This window comes from Doryrhamphus excisus, chromosome 13 (genome assembly GCF_030265055.1).
Source record: "Doryrhamphus excisus isolate RoL2022-K1 chromosome 13, RoL_Dexc_1.0, whole genome shotgun sequence".
NCBI lineage: Eukaryota > Metazoa > Chordata > Actinopteri > Syngnathiformes > Syngnathidae > Doryrhamphus > Doryrhamphus excisus.
Genome location: NC_080478.1, coordinates 17,387,842 through 17,407,868, shown reverse-complemented (window position 1 = coordinate 17,407,868; position 20,027 = coordinate 17,387,842). Strand labels below are relative to the sequence as shown.

At 41.0% G+C, this 20,027-nt stretch overlaps 1 protein-coding gene across 4 annotated transcripts in view; it reads right to left on the bottom strand.

Annotated features, from left to right (window-relative positions):
* The window catches only part of LOC131140058 (formin-1-like), a 69,412-nt gene that overhangs the window by 11,368 nt on the left and 38,017 nt on the right, over positions 1 to 20,027 (bottom strand). For 2 of the 4 annotated variants that reach the window (XM_058090134.1, XM_058090136.1), the window contains 6 exons: positions 19,712 to 19,841; positions 19,419 to 19,565; positions 18,064 to 18,123; positions 17,852 to 17,972; positions 7,604 to 7,696; positions 2,649 to 2,700 (listed from right to left, as the gene is read on the bottom strand). In XM_058090134.1, the coding sequence (XP_057946117.1) occupies positions 2,649 to 2,700; positions 7,604 to 7,696; positions 17,852 to 17,972; positions 18,064 to 18,123; positions 19,419 to 19,565; positions 19,712 to 19,841 (603 nt within the window). Of the gene's footprint in view, positions 1 to 2,648; positions 2,701 to 7,603; positions 7,697 to 17,851; positions 17,976 to 18,063; positions 18,124 to 19,418; positions 19,566 to 19,711; positions 19,842 to 20,027 lie in introns of all 4 variants that reach the window. The other 2 variants (XM_058090133.1, XM_058090135.1) reach the window with 1 other exon arrangement.

Genomic DNA, 20,027 nt, shown 5'->3' with positions numbered 1-20,027 from the left:
GCCCTGTGATTGGCTGGCGACCGGTCCAGGGTGTACCCCGCTTCTCGCCCGAAGACAGCTGGGATAGGCTCCAGCACCCCCGCGACCCTCGTGAGGAAAAGCGGTAGAAAATGAATGAATGAATAATATGACATTGTTTTAGCATAATGCTATTTTAGCAACCTCCTCCTGTTAAATAAGAAATAGGCCAACAAGAAGTATAAAACAGCGAGTCAATCAAAAAGGCGAAGTGGTTTATATCGCTAATAAGTAAAGATGTCAACAAAAGCAGTGGTGAGCCTCACTATGATTTCTGCCTTCATTCCTACTTGGTGGCGTCTCGACTCCCAGACTCCCCGGGTGAGGCTGAGGTATCGGGTAGCACCAGGGATGTGTTGTCTGTTTGCTTTATTAACACCATGCCATAATGTTAGCACTGCCGCTGCTGCTCTCGTGTGTTTGTGTGACCATCCCTCATCCAGCACAGATGTGAGGGCCCACCCAGGGCTCAGTGAGCCCACTGACGCCCATATTCATCAACGGCGTGTCACTTTTATGAGGTGGCTCTGTGGGAACCTGAGAGAGGAAAAAGAAAAACCCCACCCAGCCTTCCACACCTCACCTTGTGCTCGCTGTGCCTAGCGCCAGGCGGCCAGCCACCCTCTTTAGATGAAATTAACGGAAAACGTCATTAAAAGTCAGCCGCAGCACCCTTTTGATCAACACCTCCAGTACAGTGGTGTCACTCACGGTTGTCTTGGTTCGGAAACAGAGCCCTTCAGGACCATTTACTGCCAGTCATACGTCCAAATCCTGCACCTAAAGCATCCTTCCACTTTCTCCTTTCACAATCTTGAGTGGGAAAGGTAGAACGTGCGTCTGCTTTGTGTGTCTCCATCTTTTACCACAGTGATATTTTCCAGATACTCCATCTTGAACACGAGCTTGGCGCCTGTATGAGGCTATTACAACAATAAATCACAATAGTCCTGAATGGAACAAGCTGATAAAGGATAGCATTTTATCTGTGCTGATTTTTATACTTCTTAGTCCCATTTATTATTCATTTTGGAAAACTTATCTTGAACCAGTCATGAAGTGCTATATATATCATTATATTGACGGTTACTATGGTACCCATTATGTCATTGTATGGTCATGTCACCTCGTACTTCAGTACATGAAAAAAGACAAAAAAAACCCTTTAAACTATATTAGGAAAGCAGGAAGTGAACAAATGTAACAGTTACTGATTGTAAAAGTACCAGATGGAGGGGTAGGATTTAATAAGCTTTGCTTCTTCCTACTCCTTTTGGACATGTGGAACTGTGAACTGATTATGTGATGCATTCAATTGTAATCTGATGCATGTTCAAATGAAATAAAACCATAAAAAAATACAATAAAATAAAATAAAATTTTATTATGAAAGCAGGAAGTGAACAAATGTAACAGTTATTGATTGTAAAAGTACCAGAAGGAGGGGTAGGATTTAATAAGCTTTGCTTCTTCCTACTCCTTTTGGACATGTGGAACTGTGAACTGATTATGTGATGCATTCAAATGTAGTCTGATGCATGTTCAAATGAAATAAAACCATTAAAAAAATTAAAAACAATTTTTTTAATTAAAAAAATACAATAAAATAAAATAAAATTATATTAGGAAAGCAGGAGGTGAACAAATGTAACAGTTACTGATTGTAAAAGTACCAGATGGAGGGGTAGGGTTTAATAAGCTTTGCTTCTTCCTACTCCTTTTGGACATGTGGAACTGTGAACTGATTATGTGATGCATTCAATTGTAATCTGATGCATGTTCAAATGAAATTAAACCATTACCATTACCATTACCATTACCATATCTGTATATGAAGGAAAAGCCCTGATAATTTCCTGTAAAAGTCTGATCACCTTCGTTTACTGCACCGCCTTTACATATGACATTTCTCTACATCTTATTTTCCGATTACGCTTACAGTAAAGATATTACACAGACTTGGTGTACAATAAATGTTTCTGCAACATTATATTATTGGCGACATGCTGACAAACAGAAACTGTCAGGCGCCACGATGCAACTCTGGCTGAGCACACTCAGACGGTAGGCAGGGCTTATGCTGAAAGCCGAGAAGAGATGCCCCATCTTCGGATTCAGCCATGGTTTTGGATGGATTCAGAGATTTTTACTTAAGAAAATGTCTTAAATGGAAAAATATGAATAATAATTTTACGTTATTACCTGCCTCTTCTCTAGTATTTAACGTTTAAATGTGTGCTCTTTGCGCAGACCTCACAGCTAGGAGACCAGGGTTCAATTCCACCTTCGGCTATCTCTGTGTGGAGTTTGCATGTCCTCCCGGGTACTCCGGTTTCCTCCCACATTCCAAAAACATGCTAGGTTAATTGGCGACTCCAAATTGTCCATAGGTATGAATGTGAGTGTGAATGGTTGTTTGTCTATATGTGCCCTGTGATTGGCTGGCCACCAGTCCAGGGTGTACCCCGCCTCTTGCCCGAAGACAGCTGGGATAGGCTCCAGCACCCCCGCGACCCTCGTGAGGAAAAGCGGTAGAAAATGAAATGAATGAATGAATGAATGTGTGCTCTTGTATCAGGACCCTTAACACTGATTGATTTGATGTTTTCTGAGCGTCAATGTTGCTTTACCTTTTCTGTGCGGCGTTGAGACGGTCCTCTTCAGCAGAATGCTCACTTTGAGCTGTAAAAGAAGACAGAAGCTATCTGATTAAGACAGTTATTCGATAATTATCCGTTGAGTTCAGAAGGGGGCACTATGTTCAACGCTCAGTCCCGGTTTTGGTGACGTGAGGTCTGCAGAAGAAGAGCAGTTCCACTTTGCAGCGTGCTCTCCTCTCCCAGTGACACTTAAGCACATTGTAAAGTTTTGTCTGTGACGCTGGGTGTTAGGGTGTGTATGCGTGGACTGCAAGTGGCCTTAATCAGGGTCGAAGAGAGAGGATTAGGAACTGGAGGCTCCTGTGGACTCCTGCCATGTAAAAGTGTCTAAATGCAAGGCAGATGTGTGTGGCGGGCCAGGCCGAGGTGCAAGAATTTATCTCGGGCCAGAGAGTGCCTGTGATCTCAGATTTATTGCATTTTTCCAGATTCATCCTTTTTTTTACAATGATGGGGGACCTTTCCCACTTTGGAGATCTAAGAGGGGGAAGTCTCCCAAAAAATTGTTCAAAGGCCGGTTTGGGGGTCTTTTGGGAAAAGGTAAGCTTCAGACACCGACCATCCACCCCTTTTTTACATGTATGTGGGCCACTGGGTTGAGGTAGCCCTAATGAAGGGAGGGGCTGACCATGTCTGGGATAGAGAGAGGAGGAGGAGGGAGTGGAGAGGGGCCATGACCAATGGCGTTAGTCTCAGTGGGGGTCAGGCTGGCGCCTGAGGTATCCCTCTGGTGCGACTGTTTAGAGGTGGCACTGGAGCCGAGTGAGAGCGAGTGAGAGAGGATGTGTGAAGTTTCTCTTTCTGTGCTCCCTCCCTGTGTAAACATGAAACCAGTAGTCGCTAACGAGAAAGTTATGAGATGTGCATGCTGAGAGCGACAATAAATTTGGGCTTTAAAATTCGGACACACTTTTCTAAATGGCTGCTTTACCTGGAGCTCAGATAACAACCAGAAGGATGGAGTGCATGTGAAAGAGGGACGCAAGGGTTCCGTAAAACAGTTTTTTTCAATGTCACTCGGCTCAATTGTGGACCTAGATGATTTTTTTTTGGTGTTGCAAATGTAAATACACAATGACTCACTAGCCATGTATACATGGACCTAATTATTCCAATTGCATTTGATTTATTTGCTCAAACGGAAAGAATTCAACCTTTGTATACACCTCATTCCGAATGTACATATAGTTCTTCAGTTTTAAAAATGGAGGCCAGCAATCTGCACCGGACTGCTGTGGAAAGTTTGTTTTTGATCCAAACTAAATTTCAAGACTGGACGAATGAAAAACTGGCAATAACGAATTATTCCAACAAGTGAGAGAAAAACTCAGGGAAGTCGGTATCACGGGATGTTGATGTTTACGTTTTACTGTGCATGCCCCATTGACTATTCTGTTGGATTACAGCGGCATGTCGACAAGCGATCGGAATACAGTAAACCTCGGATATATCGGACTCGGATATATCAGAAATTCGCTCACAACGGACAGATAAAAAAGAACCAATTTTTCTGTAATGCATTTCCAATAAAAATTCATTGCATATATCGGATTTTTTATCACGGATTTCGCCTATTTCGGACAAAATCTCCAGTCCCGTTCCAATGCATTTCCATTAAATTTCCCTCGCATATATCGGATGGCCGCATCGTGGCGCTCCGATTCGCCGAATCGTGACAGGCCGCTATACGACGTCATTTGCAGCATTTGCAGCGTTGCCTGCGCGTCCAGGTACATTGGAAACATAGTCAAGGAAGTGCCTTTTTATAACGGATAAAATCCGATTTACGCATATACCGGATATAAATCCGATATATGCGTAAAACGGACATCTTCCGGTATACGCATATAACGGATTTCGCTTATATCGGACAAAACCAGTGGGAACAACTGAATCCGATATATCCGAGATTTACTGTATTTCCTTTCCATGTATACCATTGTTTTCGGAAAGGTCATTCGGAAAGCTGTAGGCTCCATTAGCCACGTTTACATGACGAGTTTTTCCTCAATCTCTTGTCAAAAAAAAGGTACGACTGAATACAAATAGGAAAAGTTTAATAATTACCATAGAACCAGGAATGGGAATTGCTGGGAATTACTTAATTACAGAAGAATACAAATAAATGAAGCCTTTATTACTTACAAAATGCCACTCGGTGACAATTTCCTGTTTCTCTGGTATTCAAATGGAGAATAGTTTTAGTTTATTTTAGTTTTATTTAGTTGAATCATGCCATGGTTCATTTCATTTGCACTTGTATGACAGCTAATGTCCTTAGCTTGGTTGTCCAGTCAAAGACATTTTTCCCGATGGGAAAGATTGTTTTGAAATTAGCTTGGATATCAACCACCAGCACAATGGCTTGTGCTTTATATTTTTGCAAAGTTCTAATACTTTGGAAACTCAAGTTTGAGCCACATTTTGTTTTAAAGCTGTTGAAAAATGGAAACACCATTCAGCGCTCCTCTGAAGTGGTTCCAATGAAGGGCAAATACGCAACGAGACGAAGGGCAGAACAGCCTTTAAAAAACACGGATCACTGGATTTAGGAGGGATCCACTGTTGGACCAGGGAGAGATCATACAGGGAAATTTAAGAGGCAAAGCGTAGGGCGTTTGGGTTCACCTGCAGATCCCGCTGTGAGGCTCTCCACAGGCGGGGTTACAGGTCAGCACTCCCCGGGAACACAACTCTCACAATACAGGTTTTATCTGTTCAACAATACTCGGGTATTTGGACAAGGATCCGTGTGAACACATACACTACGTCTCGTGGATACGATTGAATTTCGAAAATGTGTCAAGCACATGCGTCTGTGATCTGCTGCCATTCGTTCACCTGGGTTACAAACCCAATCACTCGCTGATGACTCACTATTTAACAACCTTGGTTGCTGTTTGATGTGCGAGTTTTTTTGCTTTGTTTTGACTTACATATTCATCACAAAGGATGAGAAAAAAAACACGGGCAACAGATTGTGGAAGAATCCTGTTTATGAAGCAGGGTTTACAAGTGGAAACTATGTTCAAGATGTGCTATATTATAGTCTTTGAAATATTCTATGGAAACTCTTAACAATTTTGGCATTGTTTTATTTGTGCAACAAAAGCTAAAAAGAGAGATTTTTCAATTTTAATCACTTTTGGGCTTAATCTATCGTTCGTTCGTTTTCTACCGCTTATCCTCACGAGGGTCGAGGGGGTGCCGGAGCCTATCCCAGCTGTCTTGGGGCAAGAGCCGGGGTACACCCAGGACTGGTGACCAGCCAATCACAGGGCACATATAGACAAACAACAATTCACACTCACATTCATACCTATGGACAATTTGGAGTCGCTAATTAACCTAGCATGTTTTTGGAATGTGGGAGGAAACTGGAGTACCCGGAGAAAACCCATGCACAGGGAGAACATGCAAACTCCACAGGGTGGAATTGAACTCGGATCTCTTAGCTGTGAGGCTGTACGTGTACCGATAGATACTAGCCAGCTAGCAACAAGCGTTTGGTTTTGAATTTGCTACATGGTTGCAGCATGTGTATAAAATGAAAAAAACATTTTTGGAGGTTTAACTGTTTTAATAGCAGTTTTTCTTGGCAGAATTGGTATGTCCCATTACGTGCATTGATGAGCTGTCGATGAGCTGCCCTAACCCTAACCCTAACCCTAGCCCTGGCCCTGGCCCTAGCCCTAGCCCTAGCCCTAACCCTAGCCCTAACCCTAGCCCTAGCCCTAACCCTAGCCCTAACCCTAGCCCTAACCCTAGCCCTAGCCCTAACCCTAACCCTAACCCTAGCCCTAGCCCTAACCCTAGCCCTAACCCTAACCCTTTTTTTAATCTGTTTTTATATCCTTAGAATGCACAAAATAGAGACAGACATGTCTGTTCCAGTCTCACTGGAATTTGGAGTCGCCAATTAACCTAGCATGTTTTTGGAATGTGGGAGGAAACCGGAGTACCCGGAGAAAACCCACGCATGCACGGGGAGAACATGCAAACTTCACATAGAGATGGCCGAGGGTGGAACTGAACTAAACTCAGGTCTCCTGTGCGCTAACCACTCATCCGCCGTGCAGCCTGCTTAATCTATCCTTTAACATAATCCCATCGAACAGTGCCTATTAAAACATAGGGGGTAGTCTCTCGAATTTGGCGGTAATCTGTCGAATTTGGTGGAATTTTCCATCTTCAGAGGTAAAGAACTGCAGACTTTGACTCAAGTTTTTTTTTGCGACCACATAAAAGAACGTATCGCATATTAAGTTGACAGGGGATGTCTCTTATTGCCATGAGAATGAAAAATAGTTTGTGAAATGTGTAGTGAATTGATGACAGCTTGTCATAGTCTCAGCCTGGGGTGTCAAACTCAATCGCTCAGGGGGCCATACCCTTACCCTTGGCATTATTATATAGCTGAACTATTAAAACACTTGTAATTGATCATCCAAACAACATACAGATCATTTTCTATATTGATTAGCCAGTTCTGGGGTACAGCAGAAGTTGGAGTCTATCCCAACTGAGGCTGAGGACCCATGTCCGGGTCAGGACTTTTGGATGATTAGAGGTAAAAAAAAAAAAAAAAAAGCTCTGCTCCTGCCGTGGTGGTCCACGGGACTGATCCACTAAGCCTGGCCAGTCTTTACAAGGTCACGGCCAGAGATGCCCCGCCAGCTTTATGGCAAGCAGGAGTACAAGGGAGTCATGTCAGAGGCAACGCAATCCCTTCTCCAGGATAGTAGACTCCTAGTAAATACCCTCGCTCAGCAAGCAACCACAGCCGAGCCAACATACATACATACTTATATATATTTACGGCATGGTGACCACCCAGCTGATTTGAATTTTGCATTCAGGGTCCCAAAAAAAATCACAGATTTGGGGAGGTTTGGATTTAAACTGAAAAGTTAAACTTGACTCACCAGTAACGACAAATCCCTCCATCTTGTCTTTGAACGGCTGAAGGTGTTCCTCTGAGGAGTCAGCGCACACTTTCTGTACATTTCTCTGGCAAGCTGAGTAAATTGAAGGGAAATGATCAATTAGAGGCAAAATATCAAGATATTACATGTAATGAACAAAATATTATATGTTGTTTGTCCAGGGGCTCTACATTAAAAACAAAAATTACTTGCTAATGGGGAATCCTTAAAGTGTGAACTACTTGCCCGAACTTGCTGATAATTCATCAGATAATAGTACTGAATTTGGATGAAAAATAAATAAACAAATCAAGAATAAAGAAAATCAATCAATCAGTAATAAATAAATATAATAATAATAATAAAACGGCAAATAATAAAAACTTAAGAAACCACATATAGTTGGTGGGTAGACAAATGATTTTTTTCAGATTAAAATGAACAAAGCATTATTAGAGCCCTGTAGACATGACAAAACACGACTATAGTCACATTTATACTCTTTTTATTTACAACATATTGCGCAACTGCAGGGTCTTGAGACACATGCTAACTCGCAAACTAGAGAGCTAGCGACCTAAACGGTAGCCTTCAAGTTATTTCCTTTAAACTTAAATAGCCAAAAACTTACCACCTCCACACGGATAGTGAGGATAACTATTAACAGTTATTTAACCTTTAACATGAACATTAATCAAACGTAATAATTTTTTTCTGGGTACATGATACCATACAGCATCCATATCAAACTTGCGCGGGCCGCACTAACATTAAACTTTCATATCAAGGCGGGGGGCCTCAAACTAGTGTCCTGCGGGCCACATTTGGCCCGCGGGCCGTGTGTTTGAGACCCCTGCATTAGATCGACTACAAAATGAACAAAGCATTATTAGAGCCCTGTAGACATGACAAAACACGACTATAGTCACATTTATACTCTTTTTATTTACAACATATTGCGCAACTGCAGGGTCTTGAGACACATGCTAACTCGCAAACTAGAGAGCTAGCAACCTAAACGGTAGCCTAAGTTATTTCCTTTAAACTTAAATAGCCAAAAACTTACCACTTCCACACGGATAGGGAGGATAACCATTAACAGTTATTTAACCTTTAACATGAACATTAATCAAACGTAATAATTTTTTCTGGGTACATGATACCATACAGCATCCATATCAAACTTGCGCGGGCCGCACTAACATTAAACTTTCATATCAAGGCGGGGGCCTCAAAGTAGTGTCCTGCGGGCCACATTTGGCCCGCGGGCCGCATGTTTGAGACCCCTGCATTAGATCGACCACAAAATTAACAAAGCATTATTAGAGCCCTGTAGACATGACAAAACACGACTATAGTCACATTTATACTCTTTTTATTTACAACATATTGCGCAACTGCAGGGTCTTGAGACACATGCTAACTCGCAAACTAGAGAGCTAGCAACCTAAACGGTAGCCTAAGTTATTTCCTTTAAACTTAAATAGCCAAAAACTTACCACTTCCACACGGATAGGGAGGATAACCATTAACAGTTATTTAACCTTTAACATGAACATTAATCAAACGTAATAATTTTTTCTGGGTACATGATACCATACAGCATCCATATCAAACTTGCGCGGGCCGCACTAACATTAAACTTTCATATCAAGGCGGGGGCCTCAAAGTAGTGTCCTGCGGGCCACATTTGGCCCGCTGGCCGCATGTTTGAGACCCCTGCATTAGATCGACCACAAAATTAACAAAGCATTATTAGAGCCCTGTAGACATGACAAAACACGACTATAGTCACATTTATACTTTTTTTATTTACAACATATTGCGCAACTGCAATTGAGACACATGCTAACTCGCAAACTAGAGAGCTAGCAACCTAAACGGTAGCCTTCAAGTTATTTCCTTTAAACTTAAATAGCCAAAAACTTACCACTTCCACACGGATAGGGAGGATAGCTATTAACAGTTATTTAACCTTTAACATGAACATTAATCAAACGTAATAATTTTTGACATTAAGCATCCATATCAAACTTGCGCGGGCCGCACTAACATTAAACTTTCATATCAAGGCGGGGGCCTCAAAGTAGTGTCCTGCGGGCCACATTTGGCCCGTGGGCCGCGTGTTTGAGACCCCTGTTCTACACTAAAAGCAGAAGCACCTACCACTTATCCACCGACTACAAAAAGGCGATGTGTATGAATAAGATTCAACAACAATTAGGAAAAAAGAGAAAGAAGAGAAAATGTACTGAAGGTGAAAATTGCGGCATGGTTCCATCAGAGGTGAGTGTGCGTGTGCGTGCTCATCACAACTGTTTGCTGTTTCCTGATGGGTTTCCTTTGTGGTGCCAAATGACGTGACTAGCACACGCTCGCAGGAAACAGCCGTGACTGAGCGTGTTCCAACCATTCCCACTTCCTGTCAAAAATAAGCCTGGGATGCGATACACACAGAACTTTGGCACATTGGTCCAACCTGTAAGTCATTAATGACTGTAATAAATACCTTAGCTTGCCTGATGACCAAATAGCTGAATAGCTGCGCAACAAAACAAGAGCATTAACAGGTCTGGCCGTTGTCTCTTTCTCATGTTTTGCACCTGCAACTCGGTAAAATCCCTCCATTACATCTTTTATTTATTGGCTGCCTGAAGAAATCACGGAGGAAATGTCAGCAATTTAACATGGATGAGTTAACTATGAACAACCAGAATCGGGAACACTTCTTAAGTACACAAGAGCCAACTTATGACAACATAAAAAAAACCCCACAAACATAACAACCAAAATATCCTGTTTCAACAAACCGCACTTCCCCTGCAGAAATACCCCAACTCAAAAAGGCCCATTAAAACCCCAAAGACTACAATTTTGAGGCGGCTCTATTCAAAATGTGGTCCAGACAGAAAAGGCCGCAAAGCCACAGCAGCCTTAAAGAATATAAATGTTCTCGCTTAGGACATTGTCTTTTGCATCTTTTGAAGCAGTATTTTTTAATTAAGTAGGAAAACTATTATGCCTTTAATGATTGAGTTATGTACACATTGGGGATTACACATTCATTGCATTATTATTGTAATTTTAAGTGTGAATAAAAAAAATTGATGATTTTTAGGGAGGAGACCAGGGTTCAATTCCACCCTCGGCCATCTCTGTGTGGAGTTTGCATGTTCTCCCCATTTCCGGTTTCCTCCCACATTCCAAAAACATGCTAGGTTAATTACCGACTCCAAATTGTCCATAGGTATGAATGTGAGTGTGAATGGTTGTTTGTCTATATGTGCCCTGTGATTGGCTGGCCACCAGTCCAGGGTGTACCCCGCCTCTTGCCCGAAGACAGCTGGGATAGGCTCCAGCACCCCCGCGACCCTCGTGAGGAAAAAGCGGTAGAAAATGAATGAATGAATGAATTATTATGCCTTTAATGATTGAGTTATGTACACATTGGGGATTATACATTCATTGCATTATTATTGTAATTTTAAGCATGAATAAAAAAAAATTATTATTTCAGATTTTGATCATTCAGGACTGAAATTTGTCCGATGCCGATTAGATGGATTAATTATTTGTATCATTTGTAAATTTATTTATGAGTGAGGTCAATTCCAATATCCCTTGACTGCCCGGGGGCCAAAAAATGGGGGTGAGGGGGTGAGACTGCTCATCTCATCCTATGAATTAAATCATGTGTTCGCATTCAAAACTCACCATACTCTGTTAAATGCCTTATTGAAGTTATTTAACGTGCTACCTCCGGAATATTAGTTAGGTCAAGACTGCACGAAAGCGTCACTGCAGGCTGCTATAGTGCCGGCAACAGGTAGTTTTATCGGCATATGCCAATCATGCGATTATTTACGGAAATTGTCTGATACTGATCGGTGGACGATTGATCAGAGAATCCCTAATTATTACCTGATTTTTAGTCGCTCACCAAAGGGTCAAAGAATATTTAGTAGTTAGTAGTTCTATAACTGCCCAATTTAGACATTATGCCACTAAAATTTCTGTCCCTTATGGGGGGCATGACAGAAATGAATTGTGAACCACTGTTGTAGACAAAAGAATCAAATAAAATTAAAATAAAGTAAAATTTCTATTGGCTGCATGGTGTGCGAGTGGTTAGCGCGCAGGCCACACAATAAGGAGACCCGCGTTCAATTCCACCCTCGGCCTTTGCATGTTCTCCCCGTTCCTCCCACATTCCAAAAACATGCTCGGTTAATTGGCGCCTCCAAATTGCCCATAGGTATGAATGTGAGTGTGAATGGTTGTTTGTCTATTTGTGCCCTGTGATTGGCTGGCGACCAGTCCAGGGTGTACGCCGCCTCTCCCCCGAAGACAGCTGGGATAGGCTCCAGCACGCCCGCGAACCTCGTGAGGATAAGCGGTAAAAAATGAATGAATGAATGAATACAATTTCTCTCCCCTTGAAAAGAAATGTTTGTCTTTTGTGAAAATGATTGTCTGCTTTATGAATTATAATGTATTGCAATACCCGACGTGGTGTAGTGATTAGCGTTCTGGACTTTGGAGTGGGTTCAAATCTCCACTAGTAAGCATCACCAGTGTCATATATCAAATAATATAAAATCAGTATGCGGATCAAAAAGATCCGCTGTGGTGATTCCGTAATCAGGAAAAAGCGGAAAGAAACAAACAAACATACTGTATTGCAATACCAAATACTGAAGCTTTCGGAGGGAACAAACCATGTTAATCAGTGATATTAAAGTTAATAATGAAGTAATCACTTCACTTTCTACCGCTTATCCTCACGAGGTTCGCAGGGGTGCTGGAGCCTATCCCAGCTGTCTTCGGGCGAGGTACACCCTGGACTGGTGGCCAGCCAATCACAGGGCACATATAGACAAACAACCATTCACACTCACATTCATACCTATGGACAATTTGGAGTCGCCAATTGCATCCAACATCCACCATTGATGTTCAGTGTATAATACTGTCTGAACATCTGATAGACCGTCTGAGTCATGATGGAACAGATGGTAAAAGCCCCTTTCATGGTTAGAACAAAAGGGAAACAACAGAGACCGACTCAGCAGAGGTAGACTCAGCATCTTTGGCAGCTAAGTTCGTCGCCATCTCGACATGCAGAAAAACAAAATACTGCTACGCTTGAAAGTTGTTACCAGAGCCAGTTTGGTGATGAATGTTACCGCGTGTTTTATGGGCTGTGTTAAATCAACAAACCCCCCCCCCCCCCCCCCCCCCCCCCCCAGGGAATTTGAAACTTTCGAGACCCGGCAGCGACATGCGAGCGCATCCAAGCAGGAGCCCACACAGAAAAGATAAACACTACTCAGATAACCCGAGGCGCTTAAGTAGCACTTAGAAATGCTTTGCACAGTCTGTAAAGAGAGCCTAGCACCTAATGTGTAATAATATGAAGTGAGATAATGGTGGTTGTGGGATCCTAAGTGGAAAGAAAAAATTGAACTTGTGTGATTAAGACGAGAGACTTTGAGGTGATCTGAAATACACACTTGTCTCCGCTTAAAAAAAAAAACGAGAGCACGTTGGGACAACGTAAGAGAAACACGTGCAGCATAGATGAGCTGTTGGATGAACGCTTCAGACTCTGACTCATCACAATGTTTTATTACCTTCACAAAGCCTCTTAATCAGGGGGTGTCCAGAGTCTGTCTTGTGGGCCGTTTGCAGCTCGTATTTTATTGGGCCGTGGCATATTCAATAAATAAAATGAAAGCGAATTAGAGCATTAAGCTTATGCTTGCCTGCGTCTTACTTCTTGGTGGTGCTTTGATAATTCCATTGGTAATTGGAAATAATGTCAACTCAGATCTGGCAACCTTGGAGAATTTTTTTCAGTACTCCCATAAGAGGGGTGCCCAGAAGACAAATCTTCTGGGCAATCTTCTGGGCATCTACCGATTCTAGAAATCGGTAGATGTATAATACAGTAAACCTCGGATATATCGGACTCGGATATATCGGAAATTCGCTCACAACGGACAGATAAAAAAGAACCGATTTTTCTGTAATGCATTTCCAATAAAAATTCATTGCATATATCGGATTTTTTTATAACGGATTTCGCCTATTTCGGACAAAATCTCCAGTCCCGTTCCAATGCATTTCCATTAAATTTCCCTGGCATATATCGGATGGCCGCATCGTTATGCTAATCTTGTTGATGTCACTGGCTATTGTCTTTCTCCTGGCTCCAGATTTAGGACAAATATAAAAGTGAGTGACGTCAATAATACTAGCACAGCAGTGAATGAGATCTTAACCTCACTATTGGAAATAACGTAGGCCTGACGGGCGTAACAGGGCCTAGCTTAATTAACAATTTGTTATGCTCAGAGTCCAATAAAGTTCAATTCTCATTACCTTACGTCTCTTTTCATTGCCCAGTCCAGGTACATTGGAAACATAGTCAAGGAAGTGCCTTTTTATAACGGATAAAATCCGATTTACGCATATACCGGATATAAATCCGATATATGCGTAAAACGGACATTTTCCGGTATACGCATATAACGGATTTCGCTTATATCGGACAAAACCAGTGGGAACAATTGAATCCGATATATCCGAGGTTGACTGTACTTATAGGTTATCACATGGTTTGTCTGGTATCAGGCCAGGTATCATGCCCCCAAGTGTCAGTATCAGCCCGAGACCGAAGGGGTGATCTTATTATCACAATACTATTTAATCATGAGCTTATTATCACATACTATTTAATCAAAAGACCATTTTGTTTCCAGAAAATGTTCAGTTTATTACATGTATTATATCTAAACAGTGTAAACACAATAATTGCAAAAATATTTCAACAATAATATTTTATCAACAGTCTTATCTTATCTTATCTTTCGAGAGTTGAATTTTGATTTGAGAGAATCAGGCTCGTATTCATCCCCATTTTCTTTTCTGATTGATAAAATAAACATAGACACGTATTTGTCTAACTCAAGCGTGGGAATACGTTCTACCAGTCTTCGTTCGTTCTTGCAGTTGATGAGCCATTCAGAAAAAAGCTTGAGGTCGCCCTTGGTTTTCCGACTTGTATTTGCATTTTTCGTTTTTTTTTTGATAATTTCAAGAATGTCCTCCTCATTAATGGTGATAAAACGTTCCATTTCTAATATTCTGTTTGCTATTTTCCCTATTTGTCTTTCGCCGGGAGTGTCAACGGCTGACATGTTCACAAGAGCACAGACGGCAGCAAAACAAACGCTGTGTGTTCGCGCTCGTGCGCTGTTCTCTGATTGGTTGTTTCACAGGCACGACACCAGAGCAGCTACGGGGGGCTGATACTGGACATGGTTAAAGTCTATATTTTATCAGTATCACTGCCCTGGGCTTTGACACAGTATCATTTTGGCCTTTTCCCGTATCATTCATGGGCGGTTTCTAGAGTACAGGGACAATTAATACTGTAGTATGTGATAATGTAAAATATTACCTATTAAGTCGGATATCCCTCAGTTCAACATGTGTTTTTGACATTTGGAGCATATGCAAATGTGTTCGTAACGTTTTTTTTTTCCAATCGGTGGCCTGGAAACCGGAACCCAAAGTCATTGCTCCTCAGCTCGTCCATCTATGATGTCATCAGTGGTTGACTCAGTAGTTCTTTGCTAAAACAGTTACGCTACTATTCTCTGCTTTTCTTTTCATTACAACTGCAAAATAAACCACAATGCAGTCAAATTTTCCTTTAGGTTCAATTCCCATTGAATACCTCACCCAAATCCTAACACAGGAAGTGTTACACCAGAAGAGATGGCTTCTGGAGTGGTAACACCAGGTCTCATAGCCTTTGACCCTAGGCCGCAGGGTAAAAACACCGCAGTCGCCACTTTAGGATCAGGTGAGGGTCAGTCAGACTTTCTTGAGAAATCAGATTCGGTGTGAGCGTTTTGTTTCATTTCACTGTGCACAAAAAGAGTTAGCTTTATAATTAAGACCAGTTGCTTTCTTTAGGCTGGCTTATAACAACCAGGCATAAATATTTATTCCTGTCGGCTGCACAGAATAAGAGCTGGTGGGAGTCATAGGTGGAGCTCAGCAAAAGTCCACAACCTGTGAAGCATCACAGGGAGCGTGTTATACCCTGGAGGACTACTGTGCCAGACTGGGCCGTGACAGAGATCAAATACGAGCGCTCTTATGTTGCATTTATTGTCTTTAGGTCTTCTATTTTCCCTCATAAATGACTGACAGCTTGAGGTGGGTCTGGCTACTTTAGGAGACGCTTTGTATTTTTCCCCCAGGTCAGAGAGGAGAGCGCTTTAACAGCGATTTAAAAAACGTAGGGGAGCGCTGAGAGCAAATCTAATTGCTTTCATATGCCGTATTATTGGTTGATTTAAATAACCACAGACACCAGGGGCACGAGAGGGCATCGCCTTTAACCTCTGTATGGCCCTGGCCAAGACTGACTGGCTGGAGAGCTGAATCCATCTCTGACGCTCGTACGTACCCTTCTGGACGATCACATTCAACTTTATGAGCCAAAACAGTATGAATAGAATAGATGAGATCAAATGTGATTAATCAGAAAAAAATATTGGAGCACCTCTACATGTGTACTTTCCTTTTTTGTGTTTTTATCTGTGATAACTCTGGTGAAGATTCAAAGTGTGACGATAAACATAGAACCAGAAATTTACTGCAACACTGTGAATTAGGTTAGGCTGCTCAGTAATCTATCCATCCACTGCTTGTCCTCATTAGGGTCACTTGAACCTATCCCAGCTGAAGAGGTGGTGTCCAACCTAACTCTTGTCAATGCTACAACTAGGGCTGTCAAAAATAACAATAATAATTCATTCATTCATTTTCTACCGCTTATTTTCACGAGGGTTGCAGGGGGTGCTGGAGCCTATCCCAGCTGTCTTCAGGCGAGAGGCGGGGTACACCCTGGACTGGTCGCCAGTCAATGACAGGGCACATATAGACAAACAACATTCACACTCACAGTCATACCAGAAAAACATGCAAACTCCACACAGAGATGGCCGAGGGTGGGATTGAACTTGTGTCTCCTAGCTGTGAGGTCTGTGCGCTAACCACTCGACCGCCGCGCAGCCAAACAATAATAATGACGAAATTAATTTCATTCATTCATTCATTCATTTTCTACCGCTTTTTCCTCACGAGAGTCGCGGAGGGTGCTGGAGCCTATCCCAGTTGTCTTTGGGCGAGAGGCAGCGTACACCCCAGACTAGTCGCCGGCCAATCAGAGTCCACATATAGACAAACAACCATTCACACTCACAGTCAAACCGGAAAAACATGCAAACTCCACACAGAGATGGACGAGGGTGGGATTGAACTCGGGTCTCCTAGCTGTGAGTTATGCGCACTAACCACCCGAGCACCGTGCAGCCCAACAATAATAATGCCGAAACAAATTTATGTGATTAATTCCGTTAATTCCGTTTTTAGTGTAATTAACACATGCCCACCAGCATGCCTCTCTGTTATGACGGCAGACGGAAGCACAGTGGAGCATCCCCAGACAGAGTCTGATGTTCATTTATAACTTCCTTCTGACCTGAACGCATCCACAGCAGTACAAGCATCATTCTGTTCATTCAATACAGTAAAAATAGGCATATTTCAGAAGTAGTTGCTCATGGTGATTAATCACAATTAATTCATTAAAAAAACTGATTAATCTGATTATAAGCTTTAATCATTTGACAGTACTTGTTATATTCACACTCACATTCATACCTATTGACAATTGGGAGTCGCCAATTAACCTAGCATGTTTTTGGAAACCGCAGTACCCGGAAAAACATGCAAATTCCACACAGAGATGGACGAGGGTGGGATTAAACTCGGGTCTCCTTGCTGTGAGGTCTGCGCGCAAACCACTCGACCACCGTGCAGCCCAACAATAATAATGAGGAAATTAAGAAATCCACAGCAGTACAAGCATCATTCTGTTCATTCAATACAGTAAAAATAGGCATATTTCAGACATCATGGTGATTAATCACAATTAATTCATTAACAAAACGTGTGATTAATCTGATTAAAAGTTTTAATCATTTGACAGTATAACAGTATAACATATAACATATGATATTGTCTGATGATTGTAGTGTGTGGAATAGTTTGTATGAGCTCGTTACTACAGTAGGATTAGTACTAAAGATGTGCTGGCTAAGACATGGACTTTGTTGAAGGTCAGTTTGAAGGTTAATATTGCGTTAGTGAAGAATGTACAAATACCTGTCAAATCTCTCTTTAGTGTTCTGATGTCCTTTGTTAGATCTTCAAACTTGACCTGTGCAGCCTGGAAGAATTCTTGGGATTCGGGCAAAGGGAACACACTCTTATCTGTACCTGCATCCTGCTACAACACAACAAACATAAAATGTATGTGTATATAACATATAACATATAAAACAGGAATTCAGTCTGTTTGTTTGAAGACAACTCACACTATCAAAATTCCGCAGGTAGCTCAAAACCACGTAATCCAAAAGACTGATATGATTGTCCTGGAAAAGAAATGATTTTTAGAAGATTGTTACATTCAAATAATAATAATACGTTAAAAAGCCATCGACTACGTTAAAAAGCCATAGCTTTTCAGTATATGGAATCAAACTATGGAATGGATTGAGTAAGGACCTCAAACAATGCACAACGATGAGACAATTCAAGAAACAATACAAGCAGTTGATGTTTGCTAAATACAAGGATGAAGAGTCTTGAACCAGTCATGATGTGCTATATATATATATATATATATATATATATATATGTATATATATATATATATATATATATATATATATATATATATACGTGTATATATATATATACGTGTATATATATATATATATATATATATATATATATATATATATATATATACATACGTATATACGTATATATATATATATGTATATATATATATATATATATACGTATATATATATATATATATACGTATATATATATATATATATATATATATATATATATATATATATATATATATATATACGTATATATATGAAACAATATTATGGAAAGCAGGAAGTGAACAAATGTAACAGTTACTGATTGTAAAAGTACCAGATGGAGGGGTAGGATTTAATAAGCTTTGCTTCTTCCTACTCCTTTTGGACATGTGGAACTGTGAACTGATTATGTGATGCATTCAATTGTAATCTGATGCATTTTCAAAGGAAATAAAACCATTAAAAAATAAAAATAAATAAAAAATATTTAAAAAATATTTTAAAAATGTTTTTAATTAAAAAATACAATTAAATAAAATTAAATTATATTAGGAAAGCAGGAAGTGAACAAATGTAACAGTTACTGATTGTAAAAGTACCAGATGGAGGGGTAGGATTTAATAAGCTTTGCTTCTTCCTACTCCTTTTGGACATGTGGAACTGTGAACTGATTGTGTGATGCATTCAATTGTAATCTGATGCATTTTCAAATGAAATAAAACCATAAAAAATAAAAATAAATAAAAAAAAATTAATAACACATTTTTAAAATTAAAAAAATACAATTAAATCAAATTAAATTATATTAGGAAAGCAGGAAGTGAACAAATGTAACAGTTACTGATTGTAAAAGTACCAGATGGAGGGGTAGGATTTAATAAGCTTTGCTTCTTCCTACTCCTTTTGGACATGTGGAACTGTGAACTGATTATGTGATGCATTCAATTGTAATCTGATGCATTTTCAAATGAAATAAAACCATTACCATTACCATAATAATAGTGATAGCTCCACTTTGAGTTGTAATTGATAGGCCATTACATTACCCTACTCTTGACGTCCTTTAGTTTGGGGAGGATCTCCAGTGCAAAGCCATCAGCCTGACCTCTTGTCCTGTTCCCTCCATTCATATAATTCCCCAAGGCCAGAACAAGCCCCATTACATCCCGCAAACTGTTGCACTCCAGCAGCTCCTGACACACACACACACACACACACACACACACACACACACACACACACACACACACACACACACACACAGTTATGAAGTCAGCCAACCATGAGGCAGCATGATGACTCTTTAATGAAGTGTCGTTTTCTGTCTTGTTGCTCTTACTTTGCAGACGTTTGATATAATCTCCACCTTGCGATGGATGGAGGACATTGAGTCGAGGAACACTGACTGGAATATGATGCAGTGGGCTCGGCCTGCAAAGTCGGGAATCTGGGAGAGCTCATAAAGAAACCTGGAAAACAGAAGGGGAGGAGGAGAATGGGGGTGTGATGTGTTATGACAGAATTAAACAAAACGTCTAACAGGAAGGACTATTCCGGGTCCTTGGCAGGCCGCGCTTCCCTGCGCAGGACCGGCTGAGTCGGTCGGTGATGGTGCTCTCTGGCAGCTGACGGCCAATGCGTGGTGCGGCTCGGCG